Source organism: Trachurus trachurus, assembly GCF_905171665.1.
Source record: "Trachurus trachurus genome assembly, chromosome: 1".
Taxonomy (NCBI): Eukaryota; Metazoa; Chordata; class Actinopteri; order Carangiformes; family Carangidae; genus Trachurus; species Trachurus trachurus.
The window spans coordinates 40,424,936-40,443,673 of NC_139891.1; the positions used below are offsets into that span (position 1 = coordinate 40,424,936).

At 44.2% G+C, this 18,738-nt stretch overlaps 1 protein-coding gene across 1 annotated transcript; it reads left to right on the forward strand.

The window, feature by feature from the left end:
• Window positions 1-6,565: 6,565 nt before the first annotated feature.
• On the forward strand, window positions 6,566-15,381 carry LOC310994607 (NLR family CARD domain-containing protein 3-like; the record flags this gene model as incomplete). The annotated part of the gene is made up of 6 exons (XM_083983343.1): window positions 6,566-6,839; window positions 9,033-10,866; window positions 11,801-11,974; window positions 12,366-12,539; window positions 13,811-13,857; window positions 14,819-15,381. 6 exons carry the CDS (start codon window positions 6,566-6,568, stop codon window positions 15,379-15,381), a joined length of 3,066 nt encoding a protein of 1,021 aa, XP_083839469.1.
• Between the last annotated feature and the right edge of the window lie 3,357 nt (window positions 15,382-18,738).

Consider the following 18,738-nt stretch of genomic DNA (forward strand, 5'->3'; position numbering starts at 1 on the left):
CCAGCCGTTACCATGGTTGTATCCATGGTAACTACACCGGCCGTTACGGTCGCGGTCGGAACGTTTTAATTACGCAACGTAATACGTAATTAACTGTGCGGCGGAGTAGTGTCCTAGTGTGCTGGTCTCCTAAAGGGGGCGGAGTCAAGGTCTGCTGGTCTCCTAAAGGGGGCGGAGTCAAGGTCTGCTGGTCTCCTAAAGGGGGCGGAGTCACGGTCTGCTGGTCTCCTAAAGGGGGCGGAGTCAAGGTCCGCTGGTCTCCTAAAGGGGGCGGAGTCAAGGTCCGCTGGTCTCCTAAAGGGGGCGGAGTCACGGTCCGCTGGTCTCCTAAAGGGGGCGGAGTCACAGTCTGCAGGTCTCCTAAAGGGGGCGGAGTCACGGTCTGCAGGTCTCCTAAAGGGGGCGGAGTCAGGGTCTGCAGGTCTCCTAAAGGGGGCGGAGTCACGGTTTGCAGGTCTCCTAAAGGGGGCGGAGTCACGGTCTGCTGGTCTCCTAAAGGGGGCGGAGTCACGGTCTGTTAGTCTCCTAAAGGGGGCGGAGTCACGGTCTGCTGGTCTCCTAAAGGGGGCGGAGTCACGGTCTGCTGGTCTCCTAAAGGGGGCGGAGTCACGGTCTGTTGGTCTCCTAAAGGGGGCGGAGTCACGGTCTGCCGGTCTCCTAAAGGGGGCGGAGTCACGGTCTGCCGGTCTCCTAAAGGGGGCGGAGTCACGGTCTGCAGGTCTCCTAAAGGGGGCGGAGTCACGGTCTGCCGGTCTCCTAAAGGGGGCGGAGTCACGGTCTGCTGGTCTCCTAAAGGGGGCGGAGTCACGGTCTGCAGGTCTCCTAAAGGGGGCGGAGTCACGGTCTGCCGGTCTCCTAAAGGGGGCGGAGTCACGGTCTGCAGGTCTCCTAAAGGGGGCGGAGTCACGGTCTGCAGGTCTCCTAAAGGGGGCGGAGTCACGGTCTGCTGGTCTCCTAAAGGGGGCGGAGTCACGGTCTGCCGGTTTCTGTTCACCAGGATTCATGTTGTCATGCTGCAGTCTCAGAGGGAATCACCATGGTAACGCTGCTGCCCACAGAACAGATCACAGTGACTGTTGCTAGGAGACGAAGAGGGATTATGTAATGTTGTAGAGAACAGGAAGTGGACTGGACCTTCAGCTGCTGCTCTGATTGGCTGACGCTGACAGGTGGGCGTGTCCACATTAACATAAACACGGCTGACTGACTGTCAATCAGCCGTAACCATGGTGACTCCTCCTCTTCCTCCTCCTCTTCCTACTCCTCTTCCTCCTCCTCCTTCCTCTTCCTCCTCCTCTTCCTTCTCTTCCTCTTCCTTCCTCCTCCTCCTCTTCCTTCTCTTCCTCTTCCTCCTCTTCCTCCTCCTCTTCCTTCTCTTCCTCTTCCTCCTCCTCTTCCTTCTCTTCCTTCCTCCTCTTCCTCTTCCTCCTCCTCTTCCTTCCTCCTCCTCCTCTTCCTTCTCCTCTTCCTCTTCCTTCCTCCTCTTCCTCCTCCTCTTCCTTCCTCCTCTTCCTCCTCCTCTTCCTTCCTCCTCTTCCTCCTTCTCCTTCTCTTCCTTCCTCCTCTTCCTTCCTCCTCTTCCTCCTCCTCTTCCTTCCTCCTCTTCCTCTTCCTTCCTCCTCTTCCTCCTCTTCCTCCTCCTCTTCCTCCTCTCCCTCTTCCTCCTCTCCTGCTCAGTTGCTAAGTAATGGTAACCATGGAGACCTCTCCTCCTCCATGCTGCAGCCGCTCGGTCAGAACCTGGTTCCCCTTACAAACACTGTTGTTACCGTGGTAACCACATGCACCAACTCACATCACACACACACATGACGTCATATGTCACAGGTGATATTCACACACACACACACACGCACACGCACACACGCACACACACACACACACACACACACACACACACACACACACACACACACACACACACACACACACACACACCATACAGTCTGGTTTCGTTATGTCATGTATTCGTGTGTGTGTGTGTGTGTGTGTGTGTGTGTGTGTGTGTGTGTGTGTGTGTGTGTGTGTGTGTGTGTGTGACATCTATCTATCGATCAGCTGATCAGTCCATCTCATCTGTCTCCCTCGGGGCCAGTCAGATCAGATGACGTCATCACCGGGACCGGATGATGAGTGACAGGTGGCTGAACGTGACGTCACGGCCCGCGGACGGATCGATCAGATCACAGCCCATAATAACATGCCAATAACGCGCCAGTTGGAATAAATATAAAGCCTCTTAAGCATCAATAACGAGACTCACCGTGTCTCTGCTCGGTGTCCGCGCGCTGCGGCTCACACAGCGGCTCGTGCTCCTCTGAGCGGGAAGAGATGGAGAGAAGAGGAGGAGGAGGAGGAGGAGGAGGAGGAGGAGGGGGGGGGGGTCTCCCGTCGGCTCCTCGTGTCTCTTCGGCTCTTCTCGGCTTCTGTCGAGTCAGACTCGGTTGTTTGTTTTTTCCTTACAAACGGTTTCAGGTCAAATCCGGTGGAACCGTCTGTGCTACAATAAAGAAACATCACAGGAACATTTAGAGTGAGCTGCTTTCCTCCCCTCTCAGTCTGCTGCTGTGGGTGAGTGCTCGCTTCTTCCTTTCGTTTTCAGGTCAAATATAAAACATAAATATAAAATATTTCTGTTTCAGAGTGAGACAAGACTTTCATCCTGTTTTTAATAATAATAATATTGATAATATTATTAATAATAATAACATAATAACTGAGGATATAAAAATGTGCAATAACTTAAAACAATTTAAAAGTAAGTACAAACAAACACTCTTGGTCAGCTATAAAGAACAGGACAGCTTTACTTTTATTTTTATTTTTATTTATAATCATGGTCTTATTTCATATTAGAGCAATATGTTTTTAATCTTGTGAATTGTATGGAACTACAGATGTATGACATGAATCACAATGTGGCGGGGAGGCTGAACTTGATAAGCTTTGCTGCCTTCAGCTCCTTCTCAAACTTGCACAGTATCATTATTGTTTTGATTCCTTTTTTTTTTCTTTTTTTTTTTACATATACTGACAAATAAAAATCAAATCAAACATAATATTATATGTTATTTAAATCAAAAACGTGTGGACGGAGAGACGGTTAATTAAAACTAATGAGTCAAACAGTTACAGAGCTGGTGGAGGACAGACAGGAGGGACAGGAGGACTGTGATTGGCTGACAGACACCGAGACACTCAATGAGGCTTAAAATACAATACTATACAATACTATAAAACTTTATTGTCCACCATCGTGGAAAATTGTCTTTGGCTCACCATGAAAGAGACACATATTTCATTAAAAACACAGTTAAATAGGGAAACAGTTAAAACACAATTAATCATAGTACAATAAATACATAGAAAGAGAAGAAAGAAAAAAAAACATTCTTCGCCACTGGGGGCGTGGCCGTGGAAATAAAGCAACTATGGGGACGGTTGCAACAAGCCTTATTTCTCCAATCAGAAACATGCTAGAGTGACCTGTCCTGACATTTGAATGAATCCAAACAGTTTAAATCACTGTTTTGTTGACTATCAAATGACATGGTTAGCATGTGTCAGTGTCATTGTGTCTAGCTAGTACATGATGTTGTGTCATGGCTGACAGGGTGGGGACGGTTGCAACAACTTCCATTTGAATATAGAAGCACCATGCAAATGCAAATGTATAAAATGAAACATTTTTAGCTTAAAATAGACACAGAATAGGCACGTTTATTCCTCATGATGAACAGAACAGCCAATTATATTAAACCATGAGAGACTAAGATTTAAAAATAATTCCCTAGATAACTTCCTATAATGAAATATGCAATTTGTAGTTGTATCTTGTTCTATGGGACAGACGTAGCCACATATATTTTCCTATGAAAACTGGAGAAAAGTTCATTTATTTGATGTCGTACAGTAAATAAATCATCCAAAAGTAGAGAGTTTTTTGTATTGCAAATAGTTCCATTCTTCTTGTCTGTCTTGTCTTCCAACTGTTCTCTGATAAATATTACTCAATAACTAAAACATACTATAGTATTATTTAAGACTTACAATGTGCTTATTGAGACAAAAATCAAAAGTTAATTAGTGAAATTTAATGTATGTTTAATATGTTGCAACCGTCCCTGATCCGTGTTGCAACTGTCCCCACGTTTGGGGTCAGTTGCAACGTCTGGATTCTTCCATTCAAATGAACATTGTGATTGATGTGTCATATGTAACCATATTTAAATGGTATCACTAATTAGCTGACACATGTATAATTAATCTATAAATCTATAAAAGTTTGGTGAGCCTAGTCCAAATAGTCTCAGAGTAACTGAGAAAAATGTAAAAAGTGTTGCAACCGTCCTTGCTGCGCCGACACGTGGAGGTGGGCGGAGCTACGGCGACAGGATGTGGTACCTCAACAGGTCTCCATAGCAACAGTGGTCAGGTGGTACCTCAACAGGTCTCCATAGCAACAGTGGTCACGACCTCCCACCAGTCGTTTCCTGTCCCTCCAGATGTTCACACGCTCGTCCTCATCATCGTCGCTCTGCAGAGTCGACATCACCGTGACGACGGTGAGTAGCTGTAGTTTAGTTTATTACAGGACAGTGAACACACCATTATTTATTTATTATTCATTATTTTATATTTATCTTCTTTGTTTTTGTTTTTAACTGAAGCTTGCTGCTCGACCTGCTGCTTCTAATCGCCCCCTGGGGATAAATAACGTTTTTAATTGATTGATTGATTGAACAACCAAGAGATGCTTGTACCAGATTCAGCCTCTAGGGATAATTTCCATCGTCATGACAACCACCTCATTAATATGATGTCACAGCTCATGAGGGAAGCGGCGGCTGTGTGACATCACCAGGTGGTTTCCTCCCTCTCTGCTCTGGACACAATATTTACTTTTTCTCTTTTTATTTCTCCACAAGTGAGACGACAACAAATAGTTGATTTGTATTCTGACTTTAATAATGACTGACAAATATACAGTATACAAACCTTCTGGATTCTTTTTTTATTTCCGGTTCAATTTCCGCCTATAATTCATGTGTGTTTAAGTGTATAAATCTCAAAGATGGGCAAAGGTATCGATCAAATCTTTGCTTCATTTTGATTTGATTTGATTTTGATTGATTAGGAGCCTACATTTTCACTATTTTTGGTTTTGGGAAGCATCTAAACATCAACCAAAAAAACTAGTTTTGCAGTAAAATATTTTTATACAACCATCCATTTCATAAACAAGACATATTAAAATGAGAAAACATGGCTGTGTTTTGTTTTGTTCTACCTCCGGTATGAAAGTCTTTTTTGGAGGTTTGTTCCTCCACTAAAAGTCGTAGCAGTGTGTTAGCATGTTAATGTTTAGCACCTTGGTTCAGTAACACGCTGACTGAACTATCCCTTTAACTTTCTCAGAGCGACAGTTGTGTGAGGCAGTTGAACCTGAAGCTGAATCACACACACACAACCACAGCAGGACGACCCACTAACACACATACAACACTCTGTGGTCGACACACTCACACGCCACAGCCTGGGTGGGGCTCGCTGTCGACTTCTGAACACGATCAAACACTTCATCACAAACTCTCTTCAGCGTGGAGAATGTGCATGAAGGAGGAATGTGTGAAGCTGCAGAGGACAGTCAGGACGTCTTCTAGGTGAAGACACCGAGCGTCACCTCATCTCCAGACAGGTGAGACGCACGTCATCCATCATCAGACCAGAACCAGGTTTTTATCTGGTGCCTTTTTAGTTTTCCTTTTCTTTTTCAAGACAAGAAGTTGTTTTTCATACCTTGTTTGTTAAAGGACAATTCCAGGCGAATTCACCTCAGGCTGTATGTTCCTAACATTTTAGGTCTAACAGAAGGAATCTGAAGGTGTTCAGTTTAATGTCTCCTGTTTTGCGGTAGTTGTGTCTGTCCCCGCGTCGCCACAGCAACGATGAATGGGAGCGGATTGAAGTTCTGCTGCTTAGGCTGTTTCCATCCCTCAAAGCCACAGACAGCGTCAGATGGAGACTCAAACATGCAGCCAGAAGTTTATTTACTTGCAGCAAGTCCAGAGTTGATATTCCTGTGTTTATGACACAAACGGGAGCTTCCCACTGCACCTGAACACACCGAGCGTCAACTTGGGTCTCGACTCCGCCAGACTTTGAATTAGATCTAGTTTTACAAACATGTCGGCTTGTTGAAGTAAATAAACTTCTGGCTGCATGTTTGAGTCTCCATCTGACGCTGTCTGTGGCTTTGAGGGATGGAAACAGCCTAAGCAGCAGAACTTCAATCCGCTCCCATTCATCGCTGCCGTGGCGACGCGGGGACAGACCATAACTACCACAAAACAGGAGATATTAAACTGAAAACCTTCAGATTCCTTCTGTTAGACCTAAAATGTTAGGAACATACAGCCTGAGGTGAATTTGCCCGGAATTGTCCTTTAACAGTTTCAGCTTCATAATGAAATAATGAACTTCTACAGTTTACATCTGGTTTGTGTTGTGGCGTGCTGTCAGCCGGCGTAACGACGTGGCCTCTCCTCTTCCAGCAGGCGGCGTGATGACGTCTCAGATCCTGTTAGACACTCTGGAAAGTCTGAGGAACGACGAGTTCCAGAAGTTCAAGTGGCTGCTGAAGCAGGGCGGCGGCTCGGAGCAGCAGCCGTCCATCCCGGAGCGCCGGCTGGAGGGGGCCGAGCCGTGGAGGACGGTGGATCTGATGCAGCAGGCCTTCACGGGGCACGAGGCCCTGCAGGTCACCAGGACCATCCTGAGGAGGATGAGCCGGAACGACCTGGTGCAGCTGCTGTCTGAGGCCGGAGCAGGAGCAGAAGGTCAGTCCTAAACACGACTGTGAATCATGAATAACTTTGGACTAACAATCGTATAGCGTGTCCCCAACTTAAAGCAGAAGTAAGTGATATATTTGTGTTAATCTAAGTCTTAAATAGTTGTATCTTCCGACAGCAATCACTTCTATAGAGTGTTTGGTCTGAAACACGGGTCTGTCAGTCCCTCTGCTCTGCTCTGAGCCCAGGAGAAAACTTTCCTTGTATCCTACAACCTTTATCCAATGAGGAGAGAGAACGGCATAAAGGGCTGTGTGTGCAGCCAAGGGACGCCGTGAATGTGGTGACGTAGGGACGAGGGCTGTTATGGTGCGTTCAAGGCAACCCGTAACTCGTGTTTTTCCGACCTGTGAAGTGGTACCAGTTCGATCTGGTACGAGTTCACGGGTCAGAAGTTACGAGTGGCCGTTATAGTGACTTTCACCGGTAAAACAGGTCGGAAAAACACGAGTGGGTTGCCAGGAACGCTACAAAGTCGTAAGTTGTGACTTGAAGCTGTAATTTACGGTTTCTAAAGCCTGCCTGGAACGCAGCATTAGCGAAAACCACCGGATCGCTTACTTCTGCTTTAAGTATGTGAGTTAAGTAATAACCTTGAATACTTCCATGTGAGCAGAGGTGGGTAGAGTAGCCAAAAGTAAGAGTAAGAGTAGAGTTACTTTAGAATAATGTTACTCAAGTAAAAGTAAAAAGTAGCCATTCAAACATTTACTTGAGTAAGAGTAGAAAGTACTTGGTGAAAAAGCTACTCAAGTACTGAGTAACTGCTGAGTAACCTCTGATTTGCTCGTTTAATGATCAGCGCGTAAATGTAGGCCTCATCAAATACACAGAAATATAATAGCAATGAAAAAATCCAGATATTGCCAAAGAACAACATTTAACAACTAAGACAAAAGCCTAAATGACTTTTTGACAAAGTAACATAAATGAAGACAAATTCAGCCACAATAACTTACATAGGCCTATCTATGAAAGATCTATGAACTGTCCATAAGCTCTTTGTGTGGGTGTGGTGTCTGTGTGTGTGTGTGTGTGTGTGTGTGTGTGTGTGTGTGTGTGTGGGGGGGGGGGGGGGGTCCTATGATGGTTTCTAGTGAAACCAAAGTCACATGACCAACTGGAGGGGTGGTCATGTGACTAGGAGTTGTTAATGTTGTTAAAGGGATAGTTCAACATTTTTGAAAATTGGCCCATCGCCATGATCCCCCTAGTAATAGCAGTAGGTTCGTTACCTTTAATTGTTGGTCCAAGCTGCTTTTAGATCGGGAGAGAAGAATACCGAGCGGCGCAGCTACACTACGGAGGCTAATGGAATTTCTTGGTTTTGCTCATCAAACTCAGCAAATACACAACCAAAAAACTCAAAAACGCTGTGGTGGACAAGTTGTGACCTGCACATTCACCACGCTATGAGATAATAGCGGAAAGTTGCGAGATGGAGTTGTTTTAGAGGCAAAGTCGGACTTTACACTCTAGATGGCTGCTCGGCGGAGTGATTTCAAAAGCGCCTGTTTACTGCAGATACGTCCGTATACTACGGCACTGGCTGAGGTGCGCACACTGTGTCCCTCCGACCAGTGGTTCACTGAAGAAAGTAGTTCCGAGTATTTGCTTCACTTCTCTTAACTTTCCGCTATTATCTCATAGCGTGGTAAATGTGCAGGTCACAACTTGTCCACCACAGCGTTTTTGAGTTTTTTGGTTGTGTATTTGCTGAGTTTGATGAGCAAAACCAAGAAATTCCATTAGCCTCCGTAGTGTAGCTGCGCCGCTCGGTATTCTTCTCCCCCGATCTAAAAGCAGCTTGGACCAACAATTAAAGGTAACGAACCTACTGCTATTACTAGGGGGATCATGGCGATGGGCCAATTTTCAAAAATGTTGAACTATCCCTTTAAGATTTTATGCTCTGTAAGGTGACCTTGGGTGTCAAGAAAGGCGCCTCTAAATTAAATGTATTATTATTATTATTATTAGGAGTCACGTGTCTCCAGGTGTGTATGGGGTTTAAACTTCCTGGGGAGGAAGAAGAATAAGACGACCTGGATGACTGAGAACCTTCACGGACATTATCCACTATTATCCACGACATACCAGGGCTGACGTCATCCTAATCATTTACTAGCCGCAGTTTCTGAGTTTCCTGAACTAACTGTTTCTCTCTGGTGCTGCCAGTTCCAGAACCGGAGCTCATCACCAAATGCCAGGCGAAGCTGCAGACGAACCTGCTGGACAACTTCCTGTGTGTGAGGGAGGGCTGGTACCAGAAGAAGGACGAGCGGCGTCTGGACGAGGTCTACACCGAGCTGTGGGTGACGCCCGGGGGCAACGTGCACATCAACACCCAGCACGAAGTCAGACTGCTGGAGAGGGCGGGGCAAGCGCGGACTGAGACGCCGATCAACCCCAAAGACATGTTCAAACACCCGTCTGGAAACTACAGGCCCATACGAACCGTGCTGACCAATGGAATCGCAGGGATCGGAAAAACATTCTTTGTGCACAAGTTTGTGTTGGACTGGGCTGAGAAAAGATCCAATCAGGACGTGCATCTGGTTTTCCCCTTCACCTTCCGTCACCTGAACACGCTGCGGGGGAAGGCCTTCACCTTGGCAGAGCTCATCCACCAGTCCATCCCAGAGACCGTGGACGTCACGGAGGAAGCTCTGAATCACATCTTCACGACTCTGCAGGCGTCAGGGAACGCCAACTACGACAAGAGCCAGTTCAAGCTCCTGTTTGTGTTGGACGGACTGGACGAGAGCCGCCTGCAGCTCGACCTCCACGTGGACGACATCGGCTCCGTCGACGTGACGAAGACGGCCACGGTCGACGTCCTGCTCAAGAGACTCATCAACGGGAAACTGCTGCGCTCCGCTCGCCTCTGGATCACCACCCGACCTGCAGCGGCCGATCAGATCCATTCTGACTTTGTGGACTTGGTGACCGAGGTCCGAGGGTTCACCGACCCACAGAAGGAGGAGTACTTCAGGAAGAGGTTCAGAGATGAGGACCAGTCCAGAACGATCATCTCCCACATCAAGACCTCCCGAAGCCTCCACATCATGTGCCACATCCCAGTCTTCTGCTGGATCACCGCTACGGTTCTGGAGGATGTGCTGAAGACCAGAGAGGGAGGAGAGCTGCCCAAGACCCTGACCGAGATGTACACAGAGTTCCTGTTGTTTCACATCAATGAGACAACAAAGAAGTATGGACCAGAGAAGAAAAAGTTCATTAAATCATTGGCGAAACTGGCCTATCAGCAGCTGGAGAAGGGAAACCTGATCATCTACGGGGACGACCTAAAGGAGAGCGGTATCGACATCGACAGAGCCTCGGTGTACTCTGGAGTTTTCACACAGATCTTCAAAGATGAGCGAGGGAGGAGGGGTGAGGACAAGATGTTCAGTTTTGTCCACCTGAGTGTTCAGGAGTTCCTGGCTGCTGTGTATGTCAGGATGTCTCTCATTAAAGACAACAGGAACGTGATGTCTGAACCACAAATGACTTCCCAACGACTGTGGACGTTTTTCACTCGAATTTCTGTGGGTGAGGTCCACAGGATCGCCATCGACAAGGCCTTGCAGAGTCCAAACGGACACTTGGACCTGTTCCTCCGCTTCCTCCTGGGTCTTTCCCAACAGCCCAGCCAAAGACTCCTGTCAGAGCTGCTCAAAGTCAAGAGGATTCGCTCAGAGACCAGTCAGGAAACAGTCCAGTACATCAAGGAGAGGATCAGTGAGAATCTGTCCCCAGAGAGAAGCATCAACCTGTTCCACTGTCTGAATGAACTGAACGACCGTTCTCTAGTGGAGGAGATCCAACAGTCCCTGAGAAAAGGACATCTCTCCAGGGATAAGCTCTCTCCTGCTCAGTGGTCCGCTCTGGTCTTCATCCTACTGTCGTCAGGAGAAGATCTGAACGTGTTCGACCTGAAGAAGTACTCTGCTTCAGAGGAGGCTCTTCTGAGGCTGCTGCCGGTGGTCAAAGCCGCCAACAGAGCTCTGTAAGTCAACTGACACCTGCCCACTGTTACCTTATAGTATCTGATGTGATGTGATGCCTCAACTAAACTCACACTCAACCAGTTCCTCCTCCGTATCAAACTTAAACTAACCCTAACCCATATTTCTGTTGCATTGTCCAGAATTTGCTGAAACAAGACACAAACACAGGACACCTCCTTCATTGTCTCTAGTCTCTGCTTCAGTGTGTTCTCACAACAACAAACATCATTATCATATGCCCTAGGACTGATGCTGTCATATACACTACGTTATGCTGATGACACCCAACTATACCCGTGGTTCTCTCCAGATGATCTCACTGTATGTCAGGCAGATTCAGCCTATGAAGGAATGCCTCTGAGACCTACACCTCTTAAGACAAACCAATGTACAGTGGTGGTTAAGGTGGAAATGGAACTGCCACTGCTGTTTTGTAGCTCTGCATTCGAATATGGCAGATTATCTTTTACAATCTAGAGCATACTGAACCAAAGGCAAAGCATCTGCATGAATATTCATAAGATTCACAGATGAAAATATGAACATGTCATTGTTTGTCACTCACTCTTTTTCAGCCTGAGAGGCTGTAACCTCTCAGAGAGAAGCTGTGAAGCTCTGTCCTCAGTCCTCAGCTCCCAGTCCTCTAGTCTCAGACTCCTGGACCTGAGTAACAACAACCTCCAGGACTCAGGAGTGAAGCTGCTGTCTGCTGGACTGGAGAGTCCACACTGCAGACTGGAGACTCTCAGGTGATGGTTGGTCTGACTGTAAATGGAGACTTGGAGGTTTTGCATGTAGGGCTAAATATTCAAGTGTGTTCATATTATTATAATGTAAAAACTGATCTCATGTCTATGGTCTCCCATGTTTTTAACATTGGTTAACACTACAACATATAAGTTTCAGTTAATACAGACATCACATCTTCCTCAGACTGAGCAGCTGTAACCTCTCAGAGAGAAGCTGTGAAGCTCTGTCCTCAGTCCTCAGCTCCCAGTCCTCTAGTCTGAGACACCTGGACCTGAGTAACAACGACCTGCAGGACTCAGGAGTGAAGCTGCTGTCTGGTGGACTGGAGAGTCCACACTGCAGACTGGAGACTCTCAGGTGAGCCAGAGGTGTCACAACCCAATCTGAAAGGCATCATATTAAAGCATGTTAATTATACATCCATGCATTCAAGTCTTTATCAGGGCAGCGTCAGCGAAACCGAAAGTAAGGAAACGCTGGTCGGCTCGCCCGCATTTCCACCATTAATTAAAATAACAAAATAACGATAGAGACAAAACGATATATTGATCGAAAATGGGCCCATTAACAAGTGGTAACGTAGATTCATCCACATTAATGTGAGACTTTTTTATAACCAAATACAAACTCCTCATTGTCCCTTTAAAACTCTTCCTTCAATGGCATTTCGATGTTCTCTGAAATTCTTTAGACTTGAATGAATGTTTGCACAGGATTTAATAGGATGGATGGATGGATGTGTGTTCAGTCTTTCAGGATGTCTGGTCACAGAGGAAGGCTGTGCTTCTCTGGCCTCGGCACTGAGCTCCAACCCCTCCCACCTCAGAGAGCTGGACCTGAGCTACAACCATCCAGGAGCCTCAGGAGAGAAGCTGCTGTCTGCTGGACTGGAGAGTCCAGACTGGAGACTGGACACTCTCAGGTAGGAACGAACCAACACTGCTTGTTTCACATCCATCATAAAGACCTAGTTAGACCAATGATGTGTCTCAGTTTGAATACTTCCATACTTAAACTAAGTATTTTGAGTATGTAAGTGCGTCTCAATTCACAAGTTTGTCAATATGCAGTGGACTGGTGCACTCAAAACAGTCCAAAAGTTGAGTGTGGAGCAGTGGACACTTCCCATCCTCAATGATCGTCGTCTGGGCTACGTAGTGGAGTATACCATCTAATCAACATACTGGTAGGCCAGTGTTTTCTACCAGTTAGAGGATCCAGCTGACGCGGCAGCGGTATAATCTCCACCTCAGAAAGGCGTTCGTTATCGCTGATTGAAATTAGAAACAAAAGAAGCCGGTAGATGCGTTGACAGTAGCGTGTTGATGTTGGCAACCGTTGCCATCGTTAGTTCCGGTAAGTGCACTGTAGTGATATGTGGTAGCACAATGGTTCTCAAAGTGGGGTTCGGGGACCCTCAGGGGTCCTTGAGAGTGTTCAAGGGGGTCCCCAACTTTTTCTTTAATTTTACCACTTTTTTCTAGAATTTTTTGGAGAAATTATTTTATTTTTATTTTTTTTAGAAATGTAATTTAACTTAAAAAAAAAAAATATATATATATATATATATATATCTTACCACTTTTTTCCAGAAATGTCTCTATAATATTTCCAAAAATTCACGCCATTGGCCCTAATTTGAAAGTAGGCTACAATGACTGAAAAAGTAATGTTTTTCAGTCTCAGATAAAAAAATATTTGTGTATTTTGCTTCAAAATTTTGGCCAATTGGGGTCCGTGTACTAATTTGTGTCAATTTAGGGGTCCTTGATTTAAAAAAAAAAGTTTGAGAACATACCATAGGTGGCAGTATAACCTCAAGGGACCTGAGAGAGAGAGAGTGAGAGTGAGACTGAATGTGATTACAGGAAGTAGAAGTTCTAGCATGAGACAATGTGAATTACAAAATAAACAATTAGCTGAAGCTAGTATAAAAGTTCAAGTGAAGCTTTCTTTATGAGCATACGAACTTTACATGCACTACAACAGTATTATTAGATTAGATTAGTGTAGATGGTAAACTACATGACAGTGAACCTGTGGAAGGATTCACACTGAGACACAGCTCAGGTTTTTAAGACCTTCAAGGTCTTATCTGATGATGATGATGATGATGATGATGCTGATGATGATGATGATGATGATGATGATGATGATGATGATGATGATGATGATGCTGCTGTGTGTCTTCAGGCTGGAACACGGTGGAGAGCGCTGGCTGAGACCTGGTCTGAGGAAGTGTAAGTGTTCATTGTCAGAGCAGCAGATGTTGTGAACAGAAAAGAAAACAGTCGAGTCAGAAGGAACTGATGGAGGCGGCCTGTTGGGGGGGTGAGGGGGGGTTGTGGTACAGGGAGAGCAGACTGAGCTTAATGGGATAGTTCACCCAAAATTATCATTCTCATGATCTCCTCCCCCTCGTGTGGACTAAGGACTGGGAGAAGTTTCAGAGTCCTCCGTGGCTTCTCTGAGTTACAGGGGGTCTCGGCGTAGCAGTGCATGTCCATATGACGGTTGCTAATGGATACCAACTGTCTTCATAACAAAAAGACACACCAAAAAACATCCAAATACCTCCATGCTGCTCGTATGTAATGTCCCTCTTGTATTGAAGCCCCGAAATGCAGAATTGTCCCCAAAAAAATTAAATAAGTCTATATTTCAAGCTTGTTTTGTAACGGAAGCTCCTCTTCCCGGTTCGTCAAATTCGGAAGAACTGGGAAGAGGAGCTTCAAGAAGCTTCCGCTACAAAACAAGCTTGAAATATTGACTTATTTAATTTTTTTTGGGACAATTCTGCATTTCAGGGCTTCAATACAAGAGGGACGTTACATACGAGCACTATGGAGGTATTTGGATGTTTTTTGGTGTGTCTTTTTGTTACGAAGACAGTTGGTATCCATTTGCAACCGTCATATGGACATGCACTGCTACGCCGAGACCCCCTGTAACTCAGAGAAGCAAAAATCTGTCCTCAGTCCTCAGCTCCCAGTCCTCTAGTCTGAGACACCTGGACCTGAGTAACAACAACCTGCAGGACTCAGGAGTGAAGCTGCTGTCTTCACCTATCCCTTCAACTATCCCTTTAATCTCCACTTTGTCTTTGTTATAATAATAACGGTCTTCATATATCCAGCTCTCAGCCAGTCAGATGTCTTACATGTCCCTATGTCCCTGTGTGTCGTCTCGTCGTGTCCTCAGACGCCTGCGAGCTGCGCGTGGACTCGGACACGGTGAACGGTTTCCTGCGGCTGTCGGACGGCGGCCGCACGGTGACGCTGGTGGAGGAGGAGCAGCCGTACGCGCAGCACGCCGCGCGCTTCGAGGCGTGCCACCAGCTGCTGTGCCGGGCCGGGCTGAGCGGCCGCTGCTACTGGGAGGCCGAGTGCGGCGGCGAGGTGTTCGTGGCCGTGGCGTACCGCAGCGTCCGGCGCCGCGGCCTCAGCGACGACTGCTGCCTCGGCGCCAACGCTCAGTCCTGGTGTCTGTACTGCTCCGAGTCCGGGTGCTACGCCTACCACGACAAGAGGGAGACGGCCGTCGCCCTGCCCCGTGGCGGCGAGGCCCACGCCCACTGCGCCACCGGCCGCCACCACGTGGGCGTGTACGTGGACTGTGCAGCCGGCGCCGTGTCCTTCTACAGCGTCTCTTCCTCCTCCGACTCCCTCATCCACCTCCACACCTTCAACACCAACTTCACTCAGACGCTGTTCCCGGGGTTTGTGTTCGGCACCAACTCCACAGTCACTCTGTGTGACCTCTGACCTCTGACCTCTGACAAAAATATAATAGCAATGAAAAAATCCAAATATTGCCAAAGAACAACATTTAACAACTAAGACAAAAGCCTAAATGACATTTTTTACAAAGTAACATAAATGAAGACAAATTCAGCCACAATAACTTACATAGGCCTATCTATGAAAGATCTATGAACTGTCCATAAGCTCTTTGTGTGGGTGTGTGTGTCTGTGTGTCTATCTGTGACTGTGTGTGTGTGTGTGTGTGTGTGTGTGTGTGTGTGTGTGTGTGTGTGTGTGTGTGTGTGTGTGTGTGTCCCTTTGACCCCCCCACAGACTCGTGACCGACAGCAACAACAACAACAACAACAACAGCTGAAACAGTCACCATGTTTCCATCCACACGTCTTTATTCACATAAAGTGCTGTCATTCTTGCAAATAAAACTGTGCAAGTAAATAAAGATTATTTTGACATAGTGGTCCTGACTGAACTAACAGTTTATCACTCACATTAAGACAAATGTTTTTTGTATTACAAGTTTTGTCAAATTTTATGTTTAAATATGTAAATGAGGCAATATTTAATGAAATATTCGCTAATTTCCAGAACTGAAATCAAAACCATGGATAAAGCCACTTTCAAAATTCTTGTTTTATTTTGTTGACATATTTTTTTTAGAAGTTTTTACAGAGGGGATTTTGCATATCTCTTTTTATCACTAAAATACTGTCACCAGCCCTAAAGACCATAGAGGCCCATAGGTATATAGAAACCATGTGTTTTTGCAGCTAAAATAACTGACCAGGAAGGGGTTAAACATGTAACTATTCAAAATGTAGTTAGGACCAGTCAGAAAGACGTTGTTGATATCTACAATGTTAATTCTGGAGAGTCAAACTTAGCTTTTAAATGTTAAATCCGCTGGTCATAGTGCAACAGCCCATTCACCACCTGAACTCGACCTCAGGGAGTCGGTTACAGATGGAGGATGGACGACGTCCTGGTTGTAATATCTTCTTTAGAGTGATTGTGAGAAGTATATCTATACTTACACTGCAAAAACTCTTACCAAGAATATTTGTCTTATTTCTAGTCAAAACTAATCTCATTCTACTTAAAATAAGACTCATCACATTAAAAGCAGCTTGTTTTTAGACACTTTTTACTTCTTTCAAGCAGATTTTCACTTGAAATAAGTAGAAAAATCTGATAGTGGAGCAAGTTTTTCTTTCTTATTACAAACACAAAAAACTTTCTTTCATTTTTCTACTTATTTCAAGTGAAATTAGTTTGAAACAAGTGAAAATGTTTTAAAAACAAGTTAATTTTTAGGTGATGAGTCTTATTCTAAGTGGAAAGAGATTAGTTTTGACTAGAAATTAGACAAATATTCTTGTAAAGAGTTTAAGTTTTTGCAGTGTACTATAGCATCAACATGCTGAACAGCTGAGAGAAACGACCGACCACATCCGGTGTAGTTCCACACTGGTTTGTTTATTTCCTGAAGTCTGCACATACCATTCAATGAAGTATAGCGCCCCCTACTGGTGTGGTGGACTAACAGCAGCCTATCGTCACCAACACATCACACTTCTGTTTCATGATTTAGTACAAAATGAATGGAAACACTTTAAATTACAAGAAAACAACTCGATACAGCAATATAATCTCAGAACAGCTCATTAACATACACACAACTCATGACTCAGCAATTCATTCTGTTGATTTTGGTTTGATCGTATAAATAAAGTTCATTGAAGTTGAATCTTGTCAGTGCAGAGTTCTGAATATCCCCCCCCCCCCCAATAAAACATAATGAAAACCTGCAGCAAAAACATTTTTTATAAAATCACACTTCTACTATTGAAAATACATAATCAACATGTCAAATATATCAGAGAGATGAATAAACACTGACAATATAATATTTGTAGTATCCCATAATAAACAGAGAGAGAAAGTTCATTAGAAATGGGGAGCGGCTCTGACGCACGTCCTTCATCACATAAGAAACAAGAAAATACAAGAAATATCAAAATGTGTCGAGGGTTAAACGATTAGACACAATAAACAACGTCATGATTGAACAAATATAATGAAAAAGAGAAAAATGATTGTTGACTATTAATCTGTTTTATTGTCTTGTTGTCGGGTACATCCGTACATGCATCTGATCCCTCAGTCAGTTTCTTCTCAATTTTTCTTTTTTACTTATTATTTTTTTCAAGAAATTTGTACCCCTTTCTGTATTATTGTTTATCATAGAGAGAAATTTTCTATAATTTTTTGCGAAATCTTATCACTTTTTCGCTTTTTCTAGAATCCTTTTGAGAAATTTTACCAGTTTTTTCTCAATTTTTTAAAAACCTTTTTACTTTTTTAGAAATTTTACCACTTTTTTCAAAAAAATTCTCTATAATCTTTCAAAAATGTACGCCTAATTTAAACGTAGGCTACATTGATTGTTTGTGTATTTCTATAGTATTCTATAGAAAAATTATCGTTGACTATTAATCTGTTTTATTGTCTTGTTGGGTTCATCTGCACATGCATCTGATCCCTAATTTTTCTCTTTTTTCTCTTTTTCATTATATTGTATACCGTATATCTATATCTATATAACACTATTGAATGTTTGCCTGATGAAGGTCGTCCATACCGAAACGTTGCAGTAAATTTTCTCTTGAAGCAAGTTACTCAGTGTGCCGGACTTCTCTTCTGACCATGTTCATGTCAACCAGGCTGATCTAGTTGGACCGGGACCAAATTTTTTTTACCACTTTTTTCTAGAAATGTTTTGTTTCAACTTTTTCTTGAAATTTTACCACTTTTTCCAAGAATTTTTTCACATTTTCCAGATCACTTTTTTTAAATTATTGTTAGATTTTTTTTTTTTTTTTTTTTTTTAATTTTACCATTTTTCCTAGATTTTTTTTTAGAAATTTTGCCAGTTTCTTCTCAATTTTTCTTTGTTATTATTTTTTTCAGGAAATTTTTACCCCTTTCTGTATTAATGTTTGCCCCTTTTTTGAGAGAGAGAAATTTTCTACAATTTTTTTTGCAAAATCTTACCTCTTTTTCGCTTTTTCTAGAATCCTTTTGAGAAATTTTACCAGTTTTTTCTCAATTTTTTAAAAAACTTTTTTTTTTTTTTTTTTTGAAATATTACCACTTTTTTCTAGAAAATCTTAAACTTTTTTGTTTATTTAAAAGAATTTTTTTTTTTTACCACTTTACCACCTAAAAAGCAGTTTACCCACTACAACACATTAGACTACTCCACTGGTTGTTAGGTAACAGCAGTTTACCCACTACACCACTGGTTGCTAGGTAACATTAGACTACACCACTGGTTGCTAGGTAACCAGGACCGGTCCA